The sequence below is a fragment of the Rhinolophus sinicus genome, linkage group LG09 (genome assembly GCF_036562045.2).
Source record: "Rhinolophus sinicus isolate RSC01 linkage group LG09, ASM3656204v1, whole genome shotgun sequence".
Classification (NCBI taxonomy): Eukaryota; Metazoa; Chordata; class Mammalia; order Chiroptera; family Rhinolophidae; genus Rhinolophus; species Rhinolophus sinicus.
The window spans coordinates 52,479,716-52,502,970 of NC_133758.1; the positions used below are offsets into that span (position 1 = coordinate 52,479,716).

Consider the following 23,255-nt stretch of genomic DNA (forward strand, 5'->3'; position numbering starts at 1 on the left):
AATAAAGTTGTACTGAAACACAGCCATACCCATTATCTATGGTTGCTTTTGGTTACAATGGCGAAAGCGAGATTACAACAGAAATTGTAATATAAGGCCTGAAACGTTTACTATCTCTCCTTTGCAGTAAAAATTTGCCAATCCTTAGTCTATGGGGTTGTTGTATGGACTATAAATGATTTAACACTGCTTGGTACATGGTAGCTGTTTTCATTAAGTCATTATTCAAGAAAGCACAAGGTTAAGGTCACATAAGCTATGAAGAAAATGTTTCAATTGCCACATCCTGTCGATCAATGAATCCTTAACCATCTTAGAAAAAGCTCTTCACCAAAGTGCTTCACTTAGGAGACAGCAAAGAGTATCCACCTGTCCTTTCCTCTATGAAAAAAAGAAAAGAAAAATATGACCCAGATAAATGCAAATTCAAAGGATACCACTGAGATACCATTTTTCACCTAATAGATTGGCAAGAATCTCAAGTTTGACAGCACACTCTCTGTTGGCAAGGCTCTGAAAAAATAGTTATAGTCATGCATTGCTGATGGGAGTGAAAATTGTTGAAACTACGGAGAAAAACTTGCAATATTCAACAAAATTCCCTATGAATGTACTGTTTGATTATACTTGGGAACATATCCCTGAGATATCTGGTAAGAAAGCGTGCACAAGGTTATTTATTACAACTTTTTTTGGTGGGGGTGGGGAGCAAGAGCAAAAGACGGGAAACTGCCTAAATGTCTACTCACAGGGTACAGAAAGACTTAAAGCAAATGGCCTGTGATCCATTTTCCTCCTGATTACAAGGAGACACTGGGGATGGGGAAAGAAGGTAATTGACCTGGTTTAGGCTCCTTGAAAACATACTAACTAGATCATTGGGCAAACAGCTTCAGCTTAATGAATTTTTTTGCTCAGAAGAGAACCCTCATCAATGGAATGGTTTAATCAGGAAATCCCTGGTTTAGGTTATTATAGTAAATAAATCTTCAATCCATATATTTATGAGGCATGATTCCCTGGAGAGTATCATATTAGCTATTCAAATTTCTTAGGTATAAAACGGGATGTTGCAAAATTAAATATTCCTTGCTATGTGAGGGAATTGCAAACCTCATTAGAAACCTCATCTATCACTCTGGGCCAGAGAGCATGGATCTGGGGTGGAAAAGAAGGACCGGGAGTCATATGGATAGCTTGGATTTCTCCATGCAGTACCAAGTATCTCTTGATAACTTGTATCCTTGAAACATTAGCAAAGTTTGATACTGTATAATAGCCCTGATTTGACCAATCTCATTCTTTGTGTTAGCTCATCCACACAAAGGAATGCCTTATGCAGGTTAATGAAGTGAACTATATATACACTAATATAGAATGATCCCCAGGATATAGTCTCAGTGAAAAAAATCAAAGTGCAAAAGAATGTATGTAATATGCCACTCTTCATGCAAGGACAGGATGAGATACAGCTACACGAGTACATAAGTATTAGCTTGCACATGCAAAAGTAAACATCAGAAGGTTAAACCCAAAGCTAATAAACATGGTAACTATAGAAAAAAGAAGGAACAGGGCACAAGGGAAAGGGACAAATGTGATATTTCTCTGAATAAACTTTGTCATATAATTTGTACTTGGAGATAAATGTTACATATTCAAAAATAAAATTAAATCAAAAAGAAAAAATCTGTTGAAATTTAAAAAATTCTGAAACAAATTAACCAAATTATATATAAAATTTATGACATGATCACAGGAAAAAAATTGAAGCAACTTTAGTTTTCACTCTTTTGATCGTACATCCCTAAAAATATAAAATTAACACACAATAAAAAATTTTTAAACTTCATTCGGTACTCTTATTGTTAGTGATAATATTAATATTATTTTGAAAATATTATATATACAAGTCTGACAATTAAGTTTGCAAACTTGCCACCATGAACTTACACTGGCAGCACTGTACAAACAGCTCGGTAAGGTTTCATAACCTTGGTATATCAGTGTCTCACAGCTGTGTTCATGTCGATGTGTGGCGGTGTCTTGCTGGGTGGTGTTCATTATTGTTGTTACATGATTTTGTGTGTTGTCACAAGAATGTCTGAGCTTGAATTAGAGCAATAAACAAACATTAAATTTCTCGGTAAACTTGGTAAAAGCGGAAGTGAAATCAGGGACATGTTAGTCCAAGTTTATAGAGACAATGCCATGAAGAAAACAGCAGTGTACAAATGGATTAAACATTTTTCTGAGCAAAGAGAACGTGTCATTGATGAAGAGAGGTCAGGGCAGCCAATAATGAGCAGAACTGATGAAAAGATTACAAAAATTTGTCAAATTGTGTGTCAAAATCATCAGCTGACTGTGAGAAGCATAGCAGACCAAGTAAACTTCAATAGAGAAACAGTTAGGAAAATCTTAAGTGAAAATCTTATGGGAAAGGTGTGTGCCAAAATGGTCCCAAAGGAGCTCACCAATGAACAAAAGCAAAGGAGAGTTGAAGTTTGCCAAGACCTTTTGGAGAGGCAAGACAATGTTTTGGGCCATGTTATCACTGGTGATGAAACATGGGTGTATCAATATGACCCTGAAATAAAGCATCAAAGTGCACAATGGGCGTCAGTCAATTCTCCACAACCAAAAAAGTTCCATCCGTCCAAATCAAGAGTCAAAATGATGTTGCTAACCTTTTTTGATATCAGAGAGATTATTCATTATGAATTTGTACCAAGTGGACAAACAGTTAACCAAGTTTACTATTTGGAAGTGCTGAAAAGGCTGCGTGGAAAAGTTACATGAAAACAACCTGAACTTTTCACCAACAATTCTTGGCTCCTGCATCATGACAACGCACCAGCTCACACAGCACTGTCTGTGAGGGAGTTTTTAGCCAGTAAACAACTGTATTGGAACACCCTCTATACTCACCTGATCTGGCTCCCAGTGGCTTCTTTCCTTACCCAAAGATAAAGGAAATATTGAAAGGAAGACATTGTGATGACATTCAGGATATCAAGGGTAATATGACGGCAGCTCTGATGGCCATTCCAGAAAAGAGTTCCCAAATTGTTTTGAAGGATGGACTAAACACTGGTGTCAGTACACAGCTTCCCAAGGGGAGTACTTCAAAGGTGACCATAATGATGTTTGGCAATGAGGTATGTAGCACTTTTTCTAGGATGAGTTTGCGAACTTAATTGTCAGACCTCGTATTAAGATGAAATAAGTTTTGTTAAGAATTAAGATTTTTCAATGAAAAAGAAAAGATGATATGCATATAATAAGTTTAAAATTCTGTAAGATTATACTTGAATTGGAAATATTGTATGACTTTGGACTTATTTTTCTTAAAAAAGGCCTTTCTTAGCTCCATCTCTTTAAAAAGCCCAGAAAAAATACCACTCCAGATGAGAATCTCTAGTATTTAGATTGTGGTTTCTAAATACCATTCTCTACAAAGAATGAAGGGCTCCTTACAGGATGTCTGACTAAAGGTCCAGAATACTGGATGGGCTTGGTATATCGGTTGTGCTAGAAACATGGAAACTGTACAAGACCAGTGGGCCTGTGTCAAAAGGACAAGAAGTCAACATGAAGTTGTCCGCAATGACTGAAAGGGAGCAATTTGAATTTACGTGAAATAGGGGAATAGAATAACAAATAAACCAATACCACAAATGAACAAATCCAGAACGTGAGACATTCTATAAGACAATTGACCTGGTTTCTTCAGAAGTCAACAATGTGAACAAAAACAAAATGAAGCTGGGAGGGAACTGGGGGAAAACATCTAAATAAAGAGACTTGAGCGATCAAAATGGAATGTGTGGGCTTTAGTAGCAACAGCCATTTTTTAGGTGACCAGGAAATTTAAACATTGATTGGGCAATAATGGATGCTAAGGATGTACTGTTATTTGTATTTGCTAAGATTGTGGCATTATGATTCTGGAAGAAAACATCGTTTGTTTGTTTTCAGAGATGTATACTGATCTATGTAGGGACAAAATGACATGATGTCTGAGATTTTATTTAAAATATCTTAGCCAAAAAAAGAAAAAAAAAAAGAAAAAGGTAAAGCAAGTATGACAAAAGCTTACCGAAGCGGGGAAATGGATATACGACATTCAGTTTGTTTTTCTCTCTTCTTTTGTGTATGTTTGATGTTTTTCATAACATAAAAAAGAAAGATGCTTTGGGAAAAGATTTGAAACTGCACATGATTTTCCATTTTTGTTGTAAGTTGGCCCCTGGGATGTGTCCATTCAAGCCAAGCTCCCCCAATCACCTTAACAACTAACTATGAGAACTTTCTGTGAGGCTCAACAATGATGGTGCTGATTGAGTGGAGGTGTATACATAGAAAGAAATAAATCTTTGAGTCAATTAAAGAATGATACAAAAATGCTATCACAGTCAGCCTGGTGATGATTTAGTATCTCTCACTTGGAGAAATGATGCATTTTAAAGTATTTTATTATTTCTTTTATATACTCTAAGCAGTCTGTCAGCTTGATCAATACACATAAAAACTTTCTCAATATGATGAAAAGAACTAGTCAGAATCTACTTTTAGAGTAAAAAAATTAAATTACTTTTCTTTCAATAGCTGTATTGACATTGAAAGTTCAATAAAAGATACCAAATGCCACCAGAGAGATCCGATATGCTGCTATTCAATTACAAGGGAAGGTGATTTAGTAACTTTATTGATCCTACCTCTACATTTTCCAAGGTTATAATTAGTCATTTTTTTTTTTTGGGGGGGGGGAGATGCAGGTGTAGAAATGCTTAAGAGTGACATAATCTCAGCCTTTCACTTAAAGCTGATAATAAGATCTAATAATTTTAATAATTGGGAAGCTATCAATATAAATATAAATTTCTCTGCACTAGAACTGTAGAACAATATATGAGGTGAATTAGCTAGAAGAAAGTAAACTCTAATTCTTATAAATTTCTAACAATACAACTTACCTTATTTAAGGTTTCACAGTTTAAGAAGTATTTTCAAATAAGTTGCTCAATTTAATCTTCATGTCTACTCTGTGTGTAGGCAGAGATTTTATAAAGTAAAGCTCTACTTTACAAAGACACTGAGTTTCAAGGGGCAAAATGATAACTTACTCAACGGCACACACTTACTGAAGTAATGGTAGCAATACCACTGATTTATACTCAATAAATTACTTAGAATAAAATAGGACATTAGCAGCTGAAAGTAGAGACATGCTAAACCCCACTTACCTTTCAAAACCAATCTGCCGAAATGTCTTTTCCCATGTTGAGCCTGTAACAGAAGGAAGGAACATAATTAGTACACAGCAAGTATCCACATAGTTTTGTTCGGTTTTTTTTGCAACCCTGCTAGGTACTTGGTTTTACACTTAAGTGGAAGACTGTTTTCCCTCAGATGTATCACTTCTCACCTCCAGTTCCCAAATGGCCTTTTAGAGAGCATTCCACATTGGGAATTAAGCACATATCCCCTGCCATGGGACAAATCTCTACCCCACTTTCCTGTAGTAAGGCAATAGCCCACTAAATCATTCTCTAAATATCTAAATGTGTCTGGTTCAGAATAACATGAGCAAAACTCTGCTATCAAAAATAAAAAAAACAGCATATTGTAAGTTGTACTCTCTAAAATTCAACTTTTACTTTTGTTGTTCATATGGAAAGCTAGATGACACTGTAGGGGAGCAAAATTTGCCACCTCAAAATGTGTTTTTTTATCATGAGGATTATTTTAGGCTGATTAATTTTAAGAAACAGAGGACTCTAGTAGTTTATCTTTTTACCTCCCCCTGAACTGCCTAAAAGAATTTAGATACTGGTGCCTGTACTAGGAAGAGAGCTATTACCATAGATAACTTCTTTTTACATATCATTTGTACTGTGAGTCAAACGCAAAACAAAACATCTGTTTACCAATCATTTGCTCTTTCCATCTCCACTTGAACTGTCTTCCTCCCCTTTGAAGTTCCAGATCTATACCCCCTTCTCTTTAGCCCAGGATAACATGTAAACCTCAATTGCTTGACTGTCTTGAGAAACTCATATCTTTGGGGTTCCCATATGTATAAAATTAATTTTTTTTCTCTCCTGTTAATTTGTCTTATGTTAATTATTAGGCCAGCCAGAGAAACCTAGAAGGGTATAGTAAACTTTTTCCTCCCCAATAACACTCTGAATTTCCAACTCATTATACACGATGCCTTTATCTCACTAACATTGAAGCACAGGATTAACATTTTGTTTTTATTTTTTAAGCTAAATATTTTAATCAGAAGTCCCCTAAATGCAAAAATGCTGTTTAAAGTAACATGAATTGAAAAGTAGTATATCCAATTCTACAAAGAAAGCTGGGTATAAAAAAGATTTTCTACAATCTTTCCATGTAATAACTCTTCCCTACATTATAGGCATAATAATTTTCTTCATACTTGATAGAAAGAAAAGTCCAAATTTTTATCAAAGACTGTTTTAATAAAAATTCTGCATTTACAAAAGTTAAGGGTCTGTGCTTAACCCATAGTTTTACATTTTCATGATGTTCAGTCAGTGGCAAAAACATTCTGATTTCAGTAACTATTTCAAGTAAACACCCACATATCCCTAAATTCACAAGTTGTGTTTTATACTAGTTGCTTGATAATGACAGCAGATAACTACTGCCTTTCTGTACAATTTAGTTCTGCACACAGGAAGTAGTGGATTCAGCATTGGTCTCCAGAAGCAGCTATAAAGCTACCCTGCTTCTTTTCCTAAAGTCACAATAAACTAGGATGGTGGTTATGTTTCTTTCTTGAGAACTCTACCTCACATGTTTTATCTTCAGGTGGTTACTCAGGGTCTCCTAAATATCAGACAGACTTCCTGTAAAGGCAGGAGTAGATTTTATATAGGAGTAGTATGAACCAATCCCAAGAGAGCACAAACATGGTGTTTCACCATGGGGATAAGGTTCATACTCCTAGGCTATGACAGATCATTTTAAATAATTTTTATGAATAATAAAGGACTAAGTTTCAGATATGAATTATACACACATATATATACACACACAAATTTAAAGCAGATTCAGGCTTATCTCCTTGGATAAAGTCACTCTTATCCAACTGAATTCCAATATGCTTTGTTGAGCAGAAGTAAAAGATATGGAATTTTAGTTAACCAGCCCAGGAATTTCTCATGGCCCCTGGCCCAGCGGAGTGGGCCCCATATGAATATCATTTGTACTGTGAGTCAAACGCAAAACAATTAAGAATCTCTATCTGAGGAATTCTTTGAAGATAATTATCCTGCCCCTAAAATCTTAGCAATGAAGACACTGGCAAAGAATATATAACCTGAGTCAGAAACCATATTGTACTCCAAGACAGCTGGCAACTGCCTGGCCCAAACTAAGAAGCAGGAGAGATTAAGCGTCTCCTGCCAAGTGAGAACCAGACAGTCTGAGTGCAGACCAAATGGGAAGGGTCCAAGGGAGGGTGAGGTGGGGGTGGGGTGGGAGGAGGGTGGGTTTAGATGCTACATTTCTTGGCTTCTCTTGCTTCCAGTGAGAAACAAAGCAGCTTTTAAATGTTTCTACATTTGCATTTTCTCCAGTTCTTAACTGGAGAAATTAATTTTCCTAAATTAATTTTTTAAACAAATTTTTAAGAAAAACCCCTTTTTAATAGACTCTATTTATCTTCAAGGAAAAATAAAAATAAGTGACTTTGCTATACCGCACTATCAGGATTTTAGAACATGGAACTTTAATTAAGAAATATGTTCCATCTTTATTTCTGAGAAAAGTAAACTTATTCAAACAGGCAGAACAAGTTAAAAGTGTTTGGTGCAAGACTTCCAAACTCTTTAGAATAAACATTATCAAGCCATTCAACCAAGCACAAGACAGATGATGAAACAACGACTTCCTTCTAGAAACTAAAAATCAATTTAATTAATAATTTGAGCATCTCTCATACCATAGGTATCCATCATTGATTGTTGTTGATACTCTGCTAACCATCATTATAGTTATATATAGGACTGAATATATTAAAGTATGGTTTCTGACTCAAACACCACATACCCCGGAGGTTTGGGTTTTATGTCTTTTGTGAGCACTTAGTCATGATGAAAGGAGAAACACACAATAAATGGAACAGACATCTCCAGATCCTTTGGCACCGAGAATATTTTTGGCAGCCCATTATTCAGTTGCTGGGGAATTCTTTTAAAGCCATTAACCATGTTTTACATGGTAAGGTAATATTATTCTCCTTTGCCAGAGCAGTCCAACACACAGAGAAAAGTAGAGAAAACAAAAGGAGCTGGCAGACTTCCTTGATTCAACACTTTTTAAATGAGATTTATAATATAGAGAAGTCTAAAACATGTTACATACTTCAGGGAAAAAGCAAACAATGGCCACAACAACATAAAAGAAAATATATAGCATAGAGAGATGGATACAATCCATAAGAGGCATTTTTTCTTTGCATTCTTAGATGAAATAGTTAGAAATAATGATTATGATTCTTCATTTTAAAAAATTGCCCTTTGTAGCACAGGTATCCCAAAAACAGAATTGAAATTTGTGGAGGAAAATAAAGACCAGAGGTTGGAAACAAACCCTGGACTAAATGTCAGTCTGAACAGCAAGTTTCAGTATCTAATCTCTTGTGTGCCCCAGGTGACAAACTACCTCCTAATATCCTTTGGTACTGACACTCCCAAGACTCCAAGGGGAACTACTACACTGAAGTATAGAGGACATTCCTTTGTGGAGTTATCAACATTTGCTCCTTTACAAAATGAACAAAGCTCCATCTCTTTGTTCTCATTCCCCCTCCCACTCTCCCTTCCCCTGGCACCCCATCTACCTATTAGCCTCTGTTGGTTCCAGGTTCCCTTCTTCTTTCCATCACAGAAGTAAGTTATGGAAACTTCCTTTCTTTGGGAACTACTTTCCCCAGGCCCATGAGCTGCTTCCATGGGTGCTCCCAGTCATATTACCTCTCCTTCTCTCCTTGCCTGGCCATAGGGGCAAGGACGTCTGGCCAGTCCTCAGAGCACCTATCTACCCGGCCACAGGTGATCAGGATGGGCATGTGATCGGCTATGTCGAGCCAAAATGGAACCTTTCCTGCCTGGCTTGACCTAACTGGTAGGAACCTCTCTCTGCTCGCCTATCAGAGACCCAGAATCATGTGAGCCCACATGATTGTTCACAATGTAGCCATGTTACCGCCACATGGAGAAAGCCTGTGTAAGAGGAAAGATGGGATCCAAGAGCAGGAGTAGCCAGGAGAGGGGTCTCCTGATGGCATGTGTGTCTGTCCAGCTGCTCTAGATGCCCTCGCCTTCCCTGCCACTCCAGCTATACGAGAGGAAAAACAATTGCGTTCTTTAGTCTAGTTTGAAGTCTAAGTTCACTCTAGTCTTACATCTAGTTTTAAGCCTGACATGTGTATCTCAATATGAGATATTGAATATAAGCAATAAAATGAGGTCTTACAATGCCTTGAGCATCCAAATTTTATGTGGTAATATAAACATTTTAAACAAATTCTAGATGCTTTAAAAACTATATTTTAAATCAAGAGAGTGCCCATTCTCCCCCAAATTAACATAGCAATAAAAACAGCTTATGCTTTATGCTAACTTTATCTATATATTCGCTAGTTTAATCCTCCCAAACACTCCATGAAGTCAGTACTATTATCATATCCTCTTTTCAGGTGAGAAAACTGAAGGGTAGAGACTTGGGAATCCAGAACTGGTGTTTTTAACTTTACTCATTGCTTCGTTATACGTTGGGGCTTGTATTCTTGTCTTTTCTTCTGTCTTCATTTTCCTTTTCTTATTCTCCTTCCTATTATTTGTCTCTTGCCTTGATCTGCCTATAATATTAGAATTCATAACTATATATTTTTTAATTCCACAAAGTTTTGTGTGTCTGATTATTGATTTAGAAGCATAGGAATGCCTATAGTAGAAGTTATCTGTCATCAAACCCCTTCTCACACCACTTTTCATCTAGGACCTATGGATCTTCCGAAGTTAGTTTTGTTTCACACTCAGTATGCCGAGCAGGAGCTCGATACATACAAATACAGAAGGCCACGCACCAATATGAAACCTGCAGATGATGGAACAGGGCTGATTATTTTTTATTTCTCCTAATTTTCCTGACGTAGTGATTTAAAACCACAGGGTTTTGCCCATTACTTGAAACCAGATAGCTGAGTTCTAACAGCTCTGCCTCTGGTCATCTGTGTTTCCTTACACAAGTCACTCTTGAGGCTTTTTCTTTAATGTAACATTTTCAACAGGTCCCTTTCAGTTTGTAATTTTATCTTTCCATAAATGCTATTGAAAACACAAAACTTTCTATCTTTATGTTGTAAATTGATTGCTCACTGTATTATCAAGCTTCTGCATTAATTCCTTTTATCAATCACTATTTCAATCAACTTGTTATTTAACCTCTAATACACACAAAAAAGGAACTTGATTTTTTTCTGTAGATTTACATTAGTAAAACTGGTCAAATGAGGCATACACTTTTTTCTAATTGAAGTTTTACACCAAGTATGGTTCAGATGTTGAGAGCCACTTGAACTTGCATGTATACCTCTGCTTTTTTTCAAAATAATTAGCAGAAAAGGACTAATAATTCGTGGAAGTGGTAGGTTTTTGCCAGCATATGCCTATAAAAATGAAAGTATTTTCATACATGGTAGGGGCTGCCAAGCAGTTCAACATGTGGCCTGGCACAGAAATTGATGATGAAACACTCAAATATAAGGAATTATACCACTTACAAGTTTTCTGGTGGAAGCTTAATTTACATTATTTTTAACTCTTGAAAGGAAAACATTTTTATATCCAATCAAAGAGTCAAGATTGTACCATGCATTGAACTTCGAATATAATGTAAAATTCTAAGAGAAAAATTGACAAGTAGTGACATTTTACTTTGCATATATTAAGATGCTTTTGTGTTGAGTTGTAGTTGAAATCTTTTAAACCCCAGAAATGGCTGCTCTAATGGAAGATAAGTACCCGAGTAATGCGATTTTCCCAGCTAATGAGCAATTTGAACATTTTGGTTTAAATGGTAAGAACTGCAAAATTTTCTGAGTCCTAATTCCCAAATAAGCTTTGTCATTAATGGGTTAAAAGTAACTGTAAAAGATAGAGGTAAGGAAAAACAATTCTTTACCATCCTTTAATAAATAATTTTCATATTAAATGATCTACATATTTTTTAAAACATCATTTTCACCTCTACCTAATACTCTTGTTTTGTAATGTCCATTATCCCTTGCTCTGATCATTAGTATCTAGATGACACCACTTTATCAGTCTGGTAGCTGTCATTAAGTTGCATACTTTGGTTTTCATACCACTTATACTTTGTAAGTTCTTTTCATAATATGTCTTAATTTTCCATCACCTAAGGGTAATCACTTCAATTTTCCTTATTTGTAAAATAATATAGATTAAAAAACATGAAAATATTTACATTTTTTTTTTCCATATCTGCCCCCAAATACACTAAGACTCTCACATCCATCTTTGCACATATAAAATAGGGGTCATCCTATTCTGAAATCTACATTCATCACCTAATAATATAATGTAACTCTTTCCATGTCAATAAATATAGGCATGTAATCATTTTAATGCCCACATAGTATTCCACAATTTAACAAAATGCAAGTCATTAATATCTAAATTACGTCTACATTTTTGCTATTATACATAAAATATGTTGAACATTTCTATCATTTTAGCATTTCAGTGTTCAAACATATTTGTTGCCCCAATATGTGGGAACAAATATTACGTTTATTTCTTTGATCCTTGCAGATTCTTTAATATACAAATATCTCAACTCCAGGAGGTTTTGAATGAGTATAATGCATGTTTTATGCTATCATTTCAATTGACTAGGGCCAGTCTGAAAAAAAATTACCACTATTCACTCTTTGTAGAGACTGGGAGAAGCTGATTCACAAATGCTTGTATTCAACAAGTCCATTCACAAATATGCATTATTCTTCTCTATGAATGGAAGATGCTACAACATCTTAAAACATTTTCTTTTGAAAAATTACTTTCAAATTATTCTAAAATGAAATGTAAATTCTAAATAATTTCCTCATCAAATAATGGATTTTAAAAATTATTGACCATAACATTTCTCATTTAAGATTGGGTCTGACTGGCAGTCTGCTTTTTTCTAGTTACTTCCAACTAAAATAGCTATGGACACACTGGAAGAGAGAAACTCACACACACACACACACACACACACACACAAAATCTACTTTCAAGAATCTCAGAGGACTTTCACAAGTAAGTCAACTGAACTGAATTGTAAAACTCAGCTTGTTTTATGCATATGTCTCCCATGGAAACCAAACAAACCAGCCACCCTTAAATAACGTAAAAGTATGTTTCATTCTTTTCCCACTATATTCCCCCTAGTCTAGAAACACAAGGTCCATACAAAACAGAAAGTGGGCAATTGTGCCTTTTCTACATAGGATGCCTCTTTCTGAAGAAGCCAAACTTTTGTTCCCATCATTATCATCACCAGGCTACCTTCCCCTGACCTCCCTGCCTTCAATATCTTTTGACATCCAGTCCAAATCTCGGAAATAGTTGACAATAAAAGTTTGTGCATGTGTGCATTTATGTTTGCCTATGCATATGTATACTTGTGTTGTGTATTTATATCTGTGTATGCACATTTGCCTATGTATGTGATATATTTGTTTGTGTATATGTGTATTTGTCTCTGTGTATGCATGTGTGTTTGTGTGTGTGTGTGTGTGTATAAGAAAATTTCAGTGGAATTATAGAAAAGGTAGTGTAAAGAAGGAGTGAGCTGAAAACTAAATGGAAGGTCAGGAAGTAGAGACAATGAGGACAGACTTTCTTTTTAAAAGTCAGGCCATATTGACATGGGGAGGGAGGAGAAGGGAGTTGGGAGTTGAGAGCAAGAGCTGGAAGAGGCCAGGCCAAAAAAATGTGTGGCTCCTTTAAATTAAGATTCTGGGATTCTTAATAAACTAAATAGAAGGAAAATGGTGGGAACAGAGATTGAAGACACAGAGAAGGAGACTCTGAGTAGGCAGAAGATCCTGAGACCGGAGGAAACAGACAAGGGAGAATGCCCTGGGACCATATTTGCAGCAGAGGATGGGCACAGGGAGTACAGGCAGTTCATGCAGTACTCCTTAAACAGGGCAGGGAAGAGAGGAATGTAAGCAATGAGTACATGAAAAAGCATCCAGGTGGGTTGCCTATTTCGATAAATGCAGTTACTACATAATCCATACACAGGTTACTCTTTTGCAGAAATTACATTTAAGTACACCAAAATTGTACAAACAAAGCCATCCGTTTTAGATAATTTAGAAGATACTTAAGGACATGGTCATATTCTTCATTATGAAGAATAAATCTGTATTGTAGAAATGTGGAATGTTGGGCTGCCTCTGAACTGGCCCCATGATATGGTCTGAAATCTACTTTAAAAAACAAACCTGATAGCCATTTGTTAATTTGTTATCTGTCTCTTTCTCACAAACATTGATTATAGAAAACATTTCCAGTAACTGTAGTTTCAGTTGCTTTGAAGCCAAATAAATGAAACTGTGCTGCACAGTCTTATAAGTATTTGTTACATTTGCCCAGAAAACTGCTTAAATTTGAATTCAGACTTTTAAAATGTCATACTTCTATAATACATCAGTTCTCTAGTTTACTTGAAATTCTAAGATGCTTGCATAACATTTTATTCTGCTCATATATGAACTTTATGATATGGTTTGAGATAAAAAATAATGAGATAAAGATCTATAGGAAAATAATAAGTGGAAAATCACTAGAGAGTGCTAATTGTTACCCACAGTCTGCAATTCATCTCTGATAGTGTTCGGCTTTGGTAACAGAGGTGAAACACAATGTTCTGGCAACTCACGGACAGCCCGCCAGAAGAAAGGCCTGAGTTTTAGCAGGAGACCAAGTTAGACAATCTCTCTGTTGAGGGCATCAGAGGCCTGGCTATGTTGATCCTTATCTGTCACAATAGCTTTATAAGTTAATATTAATTGACGTCTGCTTATTTTCTCACATACAATTTTTATATTTTATTTTATAAATATAAAATTTACAAATATAAAATACACATAAAGTTTTACATTTCAGTGTCCATGTTACAGTTTTATCCTTTCTTGAACTAGCTTGATATTTCATAAGTTTTGAGTAGATGGCATCAATGATGCTAATTTCCCCCTACATCATTGTGTTAGTTTTCTATCAAAACCAAAAGTGAAGTACCTGAGATTTCAGCAGGGTAGATAGCAATAGCTCAGCTCTTGCAGCAAAATAATTTTGGCTTTGAGTCCCCACTCTACTACCTGTCATGGTCAGCTATGACATTGGGACACTCACTTTAGGTCTATGAATTAGTCAAGACATCTCTAAAATAAGGATTGAGAGCACCTCTACACAAATATAATGAGAATATGTATTCCAAGCATCTGTATGGTGTTTGGAACAAAGTAGGTGGTAGATAACTGGTAGCCGCTACTAACATAAGGCTCTCAACTAAGGTTTTAAATGAACAGTGCTGCAATGTAGGCAATAATCAGGAACCTGAGAACACTAAATGTGCAGAATTATCACAGGCCAATTTCCCTTCTCCATGCTATGCTCCAACACACATTCGAGCGCGTCCGCGCGCGCACACACACACACACTTCAACAAAGGCATGCATGAAAATGTAGAGAGATAAGCTTTGGCATCATTTCATTTTTTAATTTGGCACATTGTTATGTTTGGTGGTTTGTTTCAGTTAATCCACGTTATACTATATACTTTTCCTTGTAGTGTTTGTTTGCTGAAACACTCCTAAAATTATCTTACGGGGAAGGTATAGAATGTGTATTTAGGTTAAACTCATAAATAACTTCATTCTTTTAAACTTAAGCCCTTCATAAAGAGCTTAGTAAGCTTATAAAAGTATTCAGATTGGTGTTTATGAGGTTGTCCTTTCCAAATATACATGAGAACATGAATCGCATGTGAGGGATCCTGTACTTCTACAGAAGCCAAAAAAGTAGAGTTCCTATGCTGCCAGTCCAGGTGCACATCACACACAGAAAATGAGTGCTGAAATTATGAAAATGCAAAGTTGACCTGCAAGGTATCTTAAAAAACAACTGTACAGTAGAATCTTGAACAATGCAGGAGTTAGGGGTACCGACCCCTATGCAGTTGAAAATCCACATGTTACTTTTGACTCCTCCAAAACTTGGCATCCCTCCGTCTCCATAGGGGATTGGTTCCAAGACCTCTTGTTGGATGCTCAAGTCCCCTGCATAGAATGCATACATTTGGCCCACTGCCTCTGTAGACTTCCAACCACGGATTGAAAAATCTCCAGGTCTTTATTATAAAAAATCAGCATATAAATGGATCTATGCAGTTCAAACCCTTGTTGTTTACCAGTCAACTATATTTTCTCCAATAAAAAAATGCACTTCTATTCTTTTGAGAGATGGACGAAAATAGAGTTATTTCAGTTTTCTTATTTGCCAGTATTCAGTGGAGGATGCTTAGTTTTGTAGGGTGAGGATTTTCACTTTTATGTTCCTTTGGGAATCTTACACAGCATCACAGTTCTTTCATATGGTTTGTGGATTTCTTTACACTAACTTCAAACTCCCCATTGCCAGAAGTATGTGCCAAATAGTGGTTCACTTGTAAAAATTAAAACAAAAGCAAAAACAAAAACAATACACTAGCAGACATTTTGATAGCTGGTAATTTTATGAAAACGAAAAACTCAGGAAGCATATTTAGTTTAAACTTGCAATAGCAGCTTAGTTTTTGTTTTCTCTGAACATGGGGAAATACAAAGTTCAGGCAAAAGACAAATGTTTATTACATGGAGGGCCAGGTGATTTGTTGTTTTCATTTTTAATATAATTGATAAAAATATATACTGTGACATATCATAAAATATTAAATGTATATAGAAAAACTCATCATCTGTCAAATACTTATTTATGGCATTTGGTTCATATATTACTTTTTTAAAGTACAGTTGACATACAATATTACATGAGTTTCAGGTGTACAACATAGTTATTCAACAGTAAATACATTATGAAGTGATCACTGTGATAAATCTGGTAACTATCTGTCACTGTACAAAGTTATTATGATTCCATTGACTAAATTCCCTGTGCTCTACATTACAACCTGTGACATATTTATTTTATAACTGGGCCTTTGTACCTCTTAATCCCCTTCACCTTTTTCTCCCATGCCCCATCCCCTTTCCTCCGGCAACCATCAGTTTGTTCTCTACATCTATGAGTGTGTTTCCGTCTTGTTTTGTTTGTTTCTTTTTGTTTGTTCGTTTGTTTTAGATTCTACATATAAGTGAAATCATAAGGTATTTGTCTTTCTCTGTTTGACTTATTTCACATTGCACTTATCATAATGCCAGCTAGGTCCATTCATGTTGTCTCAAATGGCAAGATTCTTTTTATGACTGAGTAACGTTCCACTATATATGTGTACCACATCTTCTTTATCTGCTCATCTATCGATGGTCACTTAGGTTGATTCCATATCTAGGCTATTGTGAATAACACTGTAATGAACACAGGGGTACATAAATCTTTTCAAAATGGTGTTTATGTTTGCAGATAAATACACAGAAGTGGAATTGCTGAGTCATAAGGTAGTTTTCAGTTTTTTGAGGAACCTCTATACTGTTTTCCATAGTGGCTGCACCAATTTGCAATCCCACCAATAGTGCATAAGAGTTTCCTTTTCTCTGTACTCTCACCAACGTTTGTTATTTCTTGTCTTTTTGATAATAGCCAATCTGACAGGTGTGAGGTACTATCTCATTGCAGTTTTGATTTGCATTTCCCTAGTGATTAATGATATTGAGCATCTTTTCATGCATCTATTGGCCATCTGTATGTCTTGTTTGGAAAAATGTCTATTCAGGTCCTCTGCCCATTTTTTAAATTGGATTTTTTTTTATGTTGAGTTACATTAGTTTTTTTATATATTTTGGGTATTAACCTTGATTGGATATACCATTTGCAAATACTTTCTCCCATTCAGTGAGTCACTACTTTGCTTTGTTGATGGTTTCCTTCACTGTGCAAAAGCTTTTAAAGTAATTCAATTTGTTTACTTTGGCTTTTGTTGTTCTTGCTGAGGAGACATAGCCAAAAAAATATTTCTTAGACCAATGTCAAAAGTTTATTGCCTATGTTTTTTTCTAAGAGTTTTATGGTTTCTGGTCTCACATATATGTATTTAATCCATTTTGAGTTTGTTTTTTGTATATGATGTAAGAAAGCAGTCCAGATTCATATTTTTGCATATAGTTGTACAGTTTTCCCAATACCACTTATTGAAGAGACTTGTGTGTTCCCCATTGTATATTCTTGCCTCCTTTGTTATAGATTAATAGACCATATAAACAGGGGTTTATTTCTGGGCTCCTAATTCTGTTTCATTTTATCTCTGCGTCATTTATCTTTGTGCCAGTATCACACTGTTTGGTTAGTATAGTTTTGTAGTATAATTTGAAATCAGGGATTGTGATGCCTCCAATTTTGTTCTTTCTCAAGATCACTTTGGTTCTTTAGGGTCTTTTGTGGTTCCATATAAATTTTAAGATTATTTGTTCCAGTTTTGTGAAAATGACAATAGTATTTTGATAGAGATTGCATTGAATCTGTAGATTGCTTTGGGTAACATGAACATTTTAACAATATTGAATCTTCTAATCCATGAGCACAGTATATATTGCCATTTATTTGTGTTGTCTTCAAATTATTTCATCAAATTTTAGGGTACAGGTTTTTCATCTCCTTGGTTAAATTTATCCCTAGGTATTTTATTTTTGCAACTATAAATGGAATGGCTTTCTTGAGTTCTCTTTCTGATAGTTTGTTATTAATGTATGGAAACACAATTGATTTTGTACATTAATGTTTACCCTGCAACATTACTGAATTCATTTATTCTATAGCTTTTTTGGTGGAGTCTTTAGTATTTATAGTTTCATGTCATCTATAAAAAGTGAGTTTTACTTCTTCCTTTCTAATTTGGATGCCTTTTATTTCTTTTTCTGGTCTGACTGCTACAGCTAGAATTTCTAGTAATATGTTAAATAAAAGTGGTGAGAGTGGACATCGTTGTCTTGCTCCTGATTTTAGGGGAAGCTTTCAGCTCATTACCATTGAGTATAATATATGACAAATCCACATTTGTCATACACAGCCATCATTATGTTGAGGTATATTCCCTCTATATATAGTGTTGAGAGTTTTTATCATAAATGATGTTGAATTTTGTAAAATGTTTTTTCTGCATCTATTGAGATGATCATATGATTTTTATCCTTTGTTTTGTTGATATGGTATATCACAATAATTGATTTGGAGACATTGATCCATCCTCTCATTCTTGGAGTAAATCCCACTCGTTCATGATGTATGACCCTTTAAATGTATTGTTGAATTTGGTTTGCTAATATTTTGTTGAAGATTTTTGTGTCTATGTTCATGAGGGGTAGTAATTATCTTTTGTTGTAGTGTCTTTGTCTAGTTTTTGTATCAAGGTAATGCTGGCCTCATACAATGAGTTTGTTCCTTCCTTTTCAAATTTTTTGGAATAAATTGAGAACAGATGTTGATTTTTCTTTAAATGTTCAATAGAATCACCAGTAAAGTTGTCTGGTCCTGAACTTTTGTTTGTTTGGTGTTTTTTGATTACTGATTCAATTGTTTTACCAGTAGTCATTTCGTTCAGATTTTCTGTTTCTTCCTGATTCAGTCGTGGAAGATTGTATGTTTCTAGGAATTTATCCATTTCTTCTAGGTATCCAATTTGTTGGTGTATAACTGTTTGTAGTATTTTGCTATGATCCTTTGTATTTCTGTGTTGTTGGTTTTCACTTTTCCTTCATTTCTGATTTTATGTATTGGGCCCTCTCTTTTTTTTGATGATGAGTATGGCTAAAAGCTTATAATTTTGTTAAATTTTTCAAAGTAGCAGTTCTTTGTTTCACTGATATTTTTCTATTATTTCTTGTACTCCATTTCATTTATTTCTACTCTGATATTTATTATTTTCTTCCATCTAGTAACTTTTGTCTTTTCTTATTTTTCTTTTCCTCTTTCCCTTAGGTGTAAGGTTGGATTGTTTATTTTGAGATTTTTCTTGTTTCTCAAGGTAGACCTGTATCATTATAAACTTCCCTCTCATAACTGCTTTTGCTGCATCCCATAGTTTTTGGAACATGTGTTTCCATTTTCATTTACTTTCAGCTAATCTTTTATTTCCTCCTTGATATCTTTATTGACCTACTGACACTTTAGTAGCATGTTATTTAGCCTCTGTGTGTTTGTATTTTTTTCCATTTTTCTTCTTGTAGTTAATTGCTAGTTTCATAACATTGCAGTCAGAAAAAATGCTTGATATGATTTTAATCTTAAAGTTACTGAGATTTGTTTTGTGGCCTAACATGTGAGCTATCCTGGAGAATGTTTCGTGTGCATTTGAAAAAAAATGTATATTCTGCTGTTTGGGGATGGAATATTCTGCATACTCATATATCTAATAAGTTCTTCTAATCTAATGTGTCATTTAAGGCCAATGTTTCCTTGCTGATTTCCTGTCTAGATGATTTTACCCACTTAAGAAAGTGGAGTATTAAAGTCCTCTATTATTATTGTAATACAGTTAATCTCTCCCTTTATGTCAGTTAGCATGTGCTTTATGTATTTAGGTGCTCCTATGTTGGGTACACAAATGTTCACAAGTGTTATATCCTCTTGATGGATTGATCCCTGTATCATTATGTAAAGCCCTTCTTTATCTTCTGTTACAGTCTTTGTTTTAAAGTATTAAAATATTGCAATCCAGCATTATTTTCATTTTCATTTGTGTGATATATCTTTTTTCATCCCTTCACTTTCAGTCTGTGTGTGTCTTTAGATCTGAGTGAGTCTCCTTTTGGCAGCATACATATGGTTATTGTTTTTTCATCCATTCATCCGCCCTATGTCATTGACTGGAACATTTAGATCATTACATTTAAAGTAATTATTGATAGGCATGTACTTATTGCCATTTTTTTGCTTTCTGGTGGTTTTTGTAGTTCTTCTCTGTTCCTTTATTATTCTATTGCATTCTTCCCCTATGTTTTGATGAGTTTCTTTAGTGTTATGTTTGAATTCTTTTCTCTTTATTTCCTGTGTATCTATTATAATTTTTGGTTTGTAGTTACCATGAGTTTTGTATATAACATCCTATGTAAATAACAGGGTACTTAAAATTGATGGTCGCTTCAATTTGAATGCATTCTAAAAGCACCACATTTTTACTCCCACCACACATTTTATGTTTTTGATATCATTTTATATATTTGTATGTGTATCCCTTAACTAATTATTGTTGATATATATGATTTTATTGTTTTTGTCTTTTAACCTTCATACCAGCATTATAAGTGCTTGATCTCCTACCTTTATTATGTTTACCTTAACAACCTTTTTTACCCCTTTTCTTTCACATTATTATTATTACTATTATTACTATTTCTAGTTTTGGCGTTTTCTTTTCCTCTTAAAGAAATCCCTTTAACATTTCTTGTAATGCCAGTTTAGTGGTGGTGAACTCATTTAGCTTGCTTGTCTGGGAAACTATCTTTCCTTTAATTCTGAATGATAACGTTGCCTGGTAGAGTATTCTTGGTTGTAGGTTTCGTGTTTCATCATTTTGAACATATTGTGCCACTCCCTTCTGGCCTGCAACATTTCTGTTGAAAAATTAGCTGATTGTCTTATGGGAGTTCCTTTGTGTGTAACTAGTTTTTCTTTTTCTTCTCTTTCTCCTTCTTCCTCTTTTTGCTTCTTTTAAGATTTCCTCTTTGTATCTAACTTTTGCCATTTTAATTATGACGTGTCTTGATGTGGGTCTCTTTGCATGCATCTTGTTTGGGACTCTCTGTAATTTTTGTTCTTTAATGTTTGTTTCCTTTGCCAATTAGGGAAAATTTTAGCTATTATTTCTTGGACTAGGCTTTCTATCCCTTTGGCTCTTTCTTCTACTTCTGGGACCCCTATAATATCAATGTTAGTATGTTTCTTATTGTCCCAAATGTTCCTTATACTCTCATTTTTTTTTAATGCTCTTTTTTTTTCTGTTATTCCAATTGGGTCATTTCCATTACCCTGCTTTCCATATTGCTGATCGTTATTCTGTGTCATCCAATCTGTTGGTGATTCCTTCTAGTGTATTTTTCATTGCAGTTATTGCATTGTTTCTTTCTGATTGATTCTTTTTAATATTTTCTACCTCTGTGTTGAAGTTCTCTTTGTGTTCATCCATACTTCTCCTGAATTCAGTGAGCATCTTAATGATCATTACTTTGAATTCTTTATCTGGTAGATTGCTTATCTCCATTTCACTTAGCTCTTTTTCTGTTTGTTTTTGTTTGTTTGTTTTGTTTTGTTTTCTTGTTTTTCATTTGGAATGTATTCCTTCATCTCCTCATTTTGCCTAAGTCTCTGTGTTTGTTTCTACATATTAGGTAAATCAGTTATGCCTCTAGGTATTAACAGAGTGGCTTTATGTAGAAGGTGTCCTGTGGAGCCCAGTGGTGCAATCTCCCAATCACCAGATCCAATTGCTCCAGCAGTGTCCCCTGTGGGGGTTGCATGTGCCCTCTTGTTGTGGTTGAACCAAGATTGCTGTAGCTTCACTGTTGCATAGGCCCGGCCCCCAATCCAGCCGTCTGTGAGGCTTGGCCATTCTTGCTGTGCGTGTACTTGTATAGATACAAGCCTCTGATGTGGGCAGTTGTGAGGCTCAGCCTCTACTATTGTGAGTATGCTGGTGTGGGGGGCTGGCCCCTCCAGAGTGGTTCACCAATTTGGAAGGATTCAGGGGACACGTGGGGTCACCCACCAGGTACTGGGGGTGGGGCATTGTCTTGGAGCAGATTTGGTACATGCTGGTTGGGATAGGCATGTTAGGCTGAGCACATCCTCAGGGGAATGCCAGAGTGGGGGTGGGGGCCAAACTATTAGCAGGTTAATAGGGAATGTTGGAACTAGTGCTCACCAATGCATCCATTTCTGAAGAAAGTTCCAGCAGATCCTGTCCCTCCGACATATGCCCCAAATTAGTCAGTATATCTGCTTCACATATGAACCAGGCACTTTTCAAACTGTGGCCTCTGTGTTGGGACTCAGAGTGAGTTTTTGTATAAGCCCTTTAAGAGCAGAGCATCAGTTTCCCATAGCCCCTTAGCTCTCCTGGACATAAGCCAGATACTATGAAGGCTCTACTTCCTGATGCAGGTCCCCTGGGCTGGGAAGCCTGACACGGGTTTCAGACTCCTTGCTTGTCAGGCTTTCCATAATACTCTTCTCACTTTGTGGGATGCCACACTGAGGGTGTGGGTCCTGACCGGATTGTGTCTCTGACCCTCCTACCTGTCTTGATGTGGCTTTTTCTCTGTATCTCAGTGGTTCTGCTAGTCTTCAGATCATTCTCAGAGATAATTGCTCTGTATGTTGTTATAGCTCTGGTGTGTCCACAGGAGAAAGTGAGACCAGGATCTTATCAGCCTGCCATCTTCACTGGGGGGTTACACATTTAAAATTTTTGATTTCAAGCTTACTTTATCCCTAAGAAGACCACATATGTCTAAATGATCAATTCTGTGAAAACTTTAATTATATTTGCTCTAAAATGTCAGCTATTATCTTTGGGTTAATATTCTGAAAATAAAATGGACTCATTATTTAATAACATCTATGAAAACAGATGAATAAGGTATTTATTCAATAAATATTTAGTAAGCCCTCATATATGCTAGGTAGTAGTAATATTAGCAGTGAACCTGGCTCTTATGGCTTACTAGGGGAGAAGTAATAAAAATAATCAGGTTAAACACACACACACACACACACACACACACACACTCGTATACATACTATGAAAAAAATAAAGAACGGGTTAGGAAGATCAAAGTTAAAATAAAGACGTTCTATAAAAGGTGAAATTTTTATGTTTTTACGTGTTTGTTTATTTGCTTTTGAGCCATATGCAAAGAGGGTAATGAATGCAATCTTAGGTTTGACTCTTGCGGTGTTCTTCATTTATTCTAATTAGCACACCCTCTTCAA

General features: G+C 35.5%; 1 protein-coding gene across 4 annotated transcripts in view; it reads right to left on the reverse strand.

The window, feature by feature from the left end:
- PIEZO2 (piezo type mechanosensitive ion channel component 2) overlaps nt 1–23,255 on the reverse strand; it is a 436,624-nt gene that overhangs the window by 217,955 nt on the left and 195,414 nt on the right. For all 4 annotated transcript variants that reach the window (XM_074340379.1, XM_074340380.1, XM_019713452.2 and 1 more), the window contains one exon: nt 5,250–5,292. In XM_074340379.1, the coding sequence (XP_074196480.1) occupies nt 5,250–5,292 (43 nt within the window). The remainder of the gene's footprint in view (nt 1–5,249; nt 5,293–23,255) is intronic.